This window comes from Etheostoma spectabile, chromosome 8 (assembly GCF_008692095.1).
Source record: "Etheostoma spectabile isolate EspeVRDwgs_2016 chromosome 8, UIUC_Espe_1.0, whole genome shotgun sequence".
In the NCBI taxonomy this organism is placed as follows: Eukaryota; Metazoa; Chordata; class Actinopteri; order Perciformes; family Percidae; genus Etheostoma; species Etheostoma spectabile.
The window spans coordinates 27361819-27369622 of record NC_045740.1 but is presented as its reverse complement, the minus strand read 5'-3'; the positions used below and the strand labels follow the sequence as shown (position 1 = coordinate 27369622).

The 7804-nt window shown below is 39.5% G+C and overlaps 1 protein-coding gene across 1 annotated transcript in view; it reads left to right on the top strand.

Moving 5' to 3' along the window:
• Nucleotides 1–7804, top strand: part of tmtc2b (transmembrane O-mannosyltransferase targeting cadherins 2b) — a gene marked incomplete at its 5' end in the record, with an annotated part of 115741 nt that overhangs the window by 92826 nt on the left and 15111 nt on the right. The window contains 1 exon segment of the mRNA XM_032523321.1: nucleotides 5951–6032. Coding sequence (XP_032379212.1) covers nucleotides 5951–6032 — 82 coding nt within the window.

The window sequence follows — 7804 nt, the reverse complement described above, 5'->3', positions numbered from 1 at the left end:
AGACTATATTTAATATAAGACTAATATACTAATATAAGACTGTCGGAGTAGAAATCAGACAAACAAATCTGAAGAAGAGCTACCCAGCAGGTCAGAAGAAGGGTGGAGGCCTTCTCTTCAGCTGACACCCCCCTCTCCCCCCAGTCTGATCCCTAATGAAAGGCTGTCAATGTGTTTCTGTAGCCCGGAGCGCTGGGATCTGGATCTCCACAGAAAGGCTTGAGTCTTCCTGGCCCTGTCCATTTTCATTTCCCTAATGGAAACAGAGTCTTTTTCAAGTTCTTTTCATTTATAGTCTTTCCAAAATTATGAGTTCATGTTTGACAGCTGATACAGTACTTTACTGCTGGAAAAAAAAGTTTTAACAAAGGTTTACATTTATCCCTTACAAAGAATTTGGGAAAATATGTGTATGAGAAGACTAAAACCAGTCTTACTGTAAATCTGTACGCCAAATATGAAGCTACAGGATAGCGCTTTGCACAAGGTTTGGGAACAGCTAACTTAGCTCTGTCCATGTCATAATTTACCTACCAGCACCTGTACAGCTCAAAAATTAAGACATTGTATCTCATTGGTTTAATGTGTACAAATTTTGTGGTTTTACAGTTATTATTATTTTTTTTTTTTTTACCAGACTTTTACTCTTGTAAAAGAATATGCTTAGAAAAGACATTTTTGCCTCTTTGGCTTTCTTTGATTTGGATGAGAAGATTAATACCTCTGCCTGTAGGGTAATTGAAGCTTGAGCCACGACACAGTTAGCTTAGCTTAGCATTAGGTTTGTCTTTACTTCTCCTTACCTCGTCCTTCCTTTATGCTAAGATGCTACTATGTTGCTAGTGGTAGCTTCATATTTACTGTACAGACATGAGAGTGGCATCTAATCAAATTAATCGAATCTTGATTGGGATTTTGATATTGGCTCCCAACAATATGATTAAAAAGGGGAAAAGTATTAAGGGAAATTTGATTTGTTTAACTGTTTAACTGTTTTTAAGTTCAATAAAGGCAGCATCTTTCCTGAAGTCAACAAGTAATCGTGAATAAGAATATTTTTCAATATGGACCAAAATAATTAGGATAATGATTTCCATAATCCAGCAGTCCTTGTATCAATGTTTTCATCCAACTATCGTCAACAAAAAGAAATGTCATACTATTCATATAATCATGTTAATTCTCCCTCATGGGTGTTATACATCTCAGTAATGCCGTTATATAGTGGATCCTCGGCGTATCTGGCGGTTGTAGATCATTGTGTGTGCTTCAACACCATACTTGATTGATTTTTGTCAGTTGTCAGTTTAAAGACTAGTTCAGATGACACTGCAGCTCGAAGTATCTTGTTAAGCTGACATGAACTCCTCTCGGTTCAGAAGCCACTGAAAACTCTGAATGTGAAACCAAACGCTGTCGACGGGAACAACACAATTCTTTAGAGGAGATTGTTGTGATTTGGTGAAGTGGACTCAGGGAAGTATTCAGCGGGCCGTGAAGAGAAACTCATTTTAGTTAAGAAAGTGTTATTGATTTTGGAGGAAAGTGGAGTTTAAACCTGCAGGGATGAATCTCTGTAGATCTCTGACCGTGATGGATGGTAGAGGAGCCCCCGGGTTTCTGGGAGCGCTAATAATGCCAGAGGAGGGAACTTAGTAAGTTTGGAAAAGCTTCGAACCTCTTAATACATGAGAAAATCATGGGAAGAAAGAAGTTTGGACCGAAGAATTCAAGTTAGGGTACCGTATGTGCGACATGACAAAAATATACTATATGCGATAACGTAGTTGAATATCGCGATAACAATATTATCTATGACAATGAACTTATATTAAAGTGTACTCAGTTCTTCCTTTTTGCTGCTTTCAGTATTCTTTCCAAATACAACAAATTGCTTGTTGTGAAAGGTAATCCTTTCCAACATTGAACGTACTGTAAAATTACTAAAACAAAATCTTGTCTTATGTAACAGTATGTGTGATGTTACATTTGTAAAAAGTGAGTGTATTTTTCTACTTTACCTTTCAACTAACTAAAATCTCTGAGTGTCATTCGCGATAAGTTGCAGCCGTTTGCAATATGTTTCTCGTTTCTTGCAATGGCGATTAAAAAAACAAAAAGCGATATAATGTGCAGCTCTACGGTACCATTTAATGTGTTCTCTTCCTTTTGTATGGCCTCGGTGCTTGACGACAACAGTGTTTAATTGTGATCACAACCAGCCCTGGAAGTTGACTTTCTCACAGCCCCCGCGTCTTTCATCCCCCACCCCTGCACTCCCTCTGAGTGATGAAGACGTGTCGGATACTGTCAGGGGTGGGGGTGGGGATGGGGGGGGGAGGTGAGATAAGGCTTGAAATAGGGTCAGAGAAGGGTGAGAGGAGGACGCTGGAGCTGAGCTGGTTACTGGATGTGCCGAGAGTAACAAGTTACTGTGATTTGTGGATAAGAGAAAGACAAAACAGGGGGGAGGGAGAGTTAATAACCCAGATCAGTATCGCCCCGCGAGCTGCGCTGACCCCTGCGCCCTTCCGCTCACACCCCGGGGGTCAGGATGTGATTGGGGCTCTCTGTACACATCGCAGGTCAGAGATGGACACAGCCGCCCCGATGCCTGCAATATTGGATTCAGTCATCTATTTGTCATATCCTCAGCTAATACGATGCAGGCTGCATTCATAATCACCCAGACGTCCACAGAGCCGGAGCTACATCTGCAGTTTATCTGATGCTATCAGGAGATTCGAGCAGTGAGGCAAGCAGCAATAAGCTCAGCATGTGTGCGTCAAAAGGGAGAATATTGTATTCACGAAATGAGCTGACTAGAATGTGTGCTTCGAAGGGTAGTTGGCATTTTGTTATTGACTTCCTATATTATTTTTATGCGCCTCCGCCCTCCCCAAGCTCGTGGCCTCTAGCTGCTTCCATTCAACAAAAGAGTGAGCATTGTCATGTCAGGAAACGTGGAACGGGAGAGACAGCAAGCAAGATGGCTGGCTGGCTGGTTCTGGGTGCATCGATGCCCTCTTTTAGCACTCATGTCACATACAGTAGTTATTATTTTTTAGCCAGAACTGTATTGCATGTAATGCTTTTGCATTTTCTGTTTGCCTTCATGATCATGAAGTCTATGTCATGAGTCCCCATTATCAAGATTTGACAGGATGCATTCTAAAATGGCAAATGACTGCCTTTATAAAACACTTTTATCCAAAATTTCTATTTAATATTTTGCAAAACCTTAGCTGTTCTTTGTTTTTTAGTGCTAATTAGTCAATGCCAACATGCTAAACTAAGATGCAAGTCTTGTTTGCACACACTAGAGTTCTAGTAACACTAAGATCTGAACCCGACCCAACCCAGCTGAACCTAATGGGTACTGTTAAAAGTTTAAGACCCGACCCAAGATCCAAAACCTATATTTAGGACTGTTAGTTTGCCATTGGGAATACTAGTTGTCCTTTTTCCCCACTGGGAAATGCATATCTTGACATGACAATGTCAGATAAATTATATTTGAGAATAAACAAACCTATATTTTACTTGCATTGGGTTGACGGGCTGCCATGATTGACTTTTCAGAGGAAAAACAATAACAACAAAAAAAGGGCATCAGTGCTGGTTGGGTTTCGTGATAATTCCTAGAGTCATACAGGTGAGCTAAATGTGTTATAATCCATAAATCTGAAGATGAAAGAGAAAGCAGTTGGCTGTTTAGTGAGGTTTAACAGCCAAGTAATTTAACATGTAGTTGTTAGTTTTTTTTCAGGTCCTAACTTCTAACTGCCACATATATTGCCATATATCTTGCCCTGGGCATGGTTTCCATTGATATACTTAGATGTGTCATAATATAAATCCCCTCACAACTGCAACTCATTCCAATGTGTGAAAGCTTAATTGTGAGGTTTGACAAACAGACGTAAACCTGTGTTATTATATTTAAAAAAAAAACAGCTGGCCCTCAAACTTACACATTCCTACATCTGTGAATATGAGTATAAAAATACACAGAGAGGATGCTTTTCAGACTGGAACTGTGATTGCTACCTGGACACCATCAACTCTATTAAACATATACTTTGCAAGGGCTTGATTTTCCGCGGCATCAAGGGGACGCCCGCTCAAATATTTACATTAGAAAATGTTGTATTTATTGAATCTACAGCTCACTGAAAATGTACATGTTTGACAAAGTAGATGTCATTAATGCTACACACTGTGCTGATTGGATTTGAGCCCACTCTTCTATTTGACTAGCAATTTGATGTATATACATTATTTTCCCTGGCTTTATTTGATCCGCCTTTTCTGATGCTTTGGTGTTTTCCTTCAAGCCTTCATAGACCTTGCTCAACTCGAATTTAACAATACATATTTTATTCATGCAAAGATATTATCTTATAGCGATACACACACTTGTTAATGTTAAAACATTAGCCTTCATGGATGTGTGTGCATTGTTAATTGTTGATCAGATGGCATCTGGTGCCCAACTCAGAGCAGGGGTGTATCGAGCTGGCACGACTATTGGCCGGCTGCTCTGTTCTATCTGAGCTGTGATTGGTTACGTGTCACAGGCTAAAGGACCTGAGAGAGCTTTGGAGGTCCACAGGGTGCTATGCTCACCCACCCAGAATGGGTTCTCACATCTGTCTGAAGGCTGAAACAACACTGTACACAGAAAAAAAGAAAAAACTAAAAGAGAGTGTGCCATGTACTTCTTATGTAACCCTAAAGATCCCTATATACTATAAATGTAGATTTTATCACACTTTGGGCTGTGCAATTAATCAAATTTTGAATGTGATTTTGATTTAACCCTTGTGTTTCTTACTTTCGGGACCCTCTTGTATCCCTCAACTCAAACTGACCCGTGACTTATTTGGGGTTTTTAAAATTCAATTCTGAAATAAAATTTTACTTTATAATCTATTAACAAAAATGTACTGTATATGTACTGTATGTTATCTCAATAGCAAACAATTGAGATAACATACTGTATATGTTCAAGGAATGCAATCAGTCTCTACTAGAACACAATTAAAAATGGAAGTGGGATTTGTTTTTTGTCATAAGGTTATAATTCATGTTAAAAATTCACAATGTGATCATATCTTGGAAAAAAACACAAGTGGTCATATCCAGAATAACTGAGTCAGGAATACATGTTTATCACAGAAAATAAGGTAAAGCCATTGATATTCAGGTAAAAATTTGAAATAGGTCAATTAGACCCGAATATAATACAAGGGTACAATAAAAAAAAAATGTCATCGAGAAAAGTATTATATTTGCACATATCGTTTTGCGAGTAAACTCGTTTTTTTAGTTTTGTGATCTGAATGAAAAAAGGTAAATTTCACAGTTTAAGACGTTTTCACTGTTGATTTGTTTAACTATTTCCCAGTAACATCTTACAAATTACAATTTTACAAATTACAAATCGTGTTAAATAATCGTGATTTCAATGTTGACCAAAATAATTGTGATTATATTTTTTTGTTCACAATCAAGCAGCCCTGATCACACTCCCTGTTTCCTCTTCTGTCCTTTCCACCCTCCCGCTCCATTCCCGTCCACTGCTCTCTGTCTTGTTTCAGGCCACACACACACACCGGCAAGCTGCGGTTAAACTCTGAAAGTGTTATTTACACAGATAAAAGTGTGTAATGAATGAGCTTTTTGCCCTGCCTGGTCCGCTGTGCCAAGCATGGCAGTGTGTACTTTGACAGAACGACACATGAGCTTGAACGACTAACACTTGCGGTCCATGTGTTTCATGTGTATTTATTAAGATTTACTGTTAAAGTAGGTCCGCGGTTTGGAGAAGGACATTGGGTATACACAAAGGTATTTTGGCCGTTGAGCTGAGTGCAGTGTTTTTATAATGAGTAGTTCTAAGGAGCAGTTGAAACAATAATAATACTGTGTTTATTCCATCTCTCAGGGACAGAAAACAGAAGCGGAGAGGTACTTCCTGAAGGCCATCCAACTTGATCCCACAAAAGGCAACTGCTACATGCATTATGGTAAGCATTGATTTTTATTTTTTTATTTGACATATCCTGCCTTTATTCTTACATCCTCATTTATTATTTTTGTCTATTTTACATGGTTACACCCTAGCAGGCTGTTCCAACAGTGCTGGCTGACCCTTTTGCCATTTCTTCCCCTAATCAGCCAGGGTGTCAGTCTGTACGTGGTTTGGGGGGGGGGGGATTGCAACAAGACAGGATGGTTTTCTCCGACTGTCCTCTTTGATGTCATGGAAATGCGGAAATGCTCCGCAAATGCTCTCTTGTCTTACCTTACGTCTGTGTGACTCACACATGGCCGTGTTACCTCTTCGATTTAATTACTGTCACAGTAAGATTGAGTTTGAATAAGCTGTCAAGTGGATTACTTCCTTTCTTTCAAAGCCTTTAAAACCTCGGCTGCCTGAAAACAGCATTTGATGATGAAGTGATGTGTCAGCTCGCTATCATCACACAGGCTTGTATGTGACATTTAAAGTGATCAATACACCACGTTAATGGTGACTTTTTACGTTTTCTTGAAGGACCGTATGTCTAAGCTGTCTTCTGGCAGAGGTTAAGAACTCTGTTGATCCACAAGTATGTGGACCAATGGCATGGCAGAGCCAAAGATGGACGTCCAATTGATAAAAGATAAAAGGTGGAGCGTCCAAGCCATCCATTTTCTGATGAGGGCTTGGTGCTAGTCACTTACAGATACAGACAGATACATACTGTATGTTAACATTTTAGCACCAAAACAATCCCACAAAATGATGTTATGTACTGCTAGACATTCATAATTTGAGTTTAAAAGAGTTGTTTGGTTTTTGCTAATTATGGAATGTAAAAAAATAGCTTATCACTGTTTACCACTGTCCTGAAACTGGTAATGTGGTCCAGAACTATATCTTTTAATATTCCCTTAACAGTTACACTGTAACATGATGAACAGGAGTTACAGTATCAAAGTCTGTATGCACAGCTTTGTAGAAAATATTTAAAGGTGCCCTGCCACACAAAATGTGTTTACTTGCATTTTTTGAAATGTGTTAGGTCCACATGTGTTTGTGTTATGTCGTGAATGTGTGTCCTCTGTCAGCTCTAGCCACTGAAAAGAAATAAGAGGAGAAATCAGGCCAATTACAAAAGCTGGTCAGTCTGACGTCATGTTGCTTGAGCTCATTACTATTCATGAGCTCGCCCAGTAAAGGATAAAGGATACTGAGAGCCAGGCTCTCATTGGCTAGCTGGTGGCCAATCAGAGTCAAGCAGCTTAGCCCGTTGAATTTTAATGGGAACTGTCACAAATGGAGCTGAGTCTTCCTGCGGGCTTTCTATACCACGCTAGAATGGCTTGAAACCAGGTAATCAAGGTAATGACGTTTCAGAATCCATGGTAGAACTTCAGACATTACCACAAAGTAATGAAATACGTGTGGCAGAGCACCTTTAAAAACAATATATAGCAGGAGACTGGCATTTCTTGATACAAGGGCTGTCTTTCCTTTATTACTCATAGATGTGATATATCATAAACCTTTCATAACTACAGAGGCGTTTTTAACCTGGAGCTATTTTACACTCCGTCGTGGTCTGAAGTCTCACTTTACATCTGTCTCTGACCTCAAGCCTGTTTTCACGGCTTCAATTTCATCCACAGTTATTAAGTAAAATATGCTTAGGTTCACATAGTGGTTTTGCAACCTGGTACAGTAACCAAAGTCAACAGGATAATAAATGCTCTCTGAACCTGGGGGGGTGGGGGGGGACCCGCCTCGGTTCAC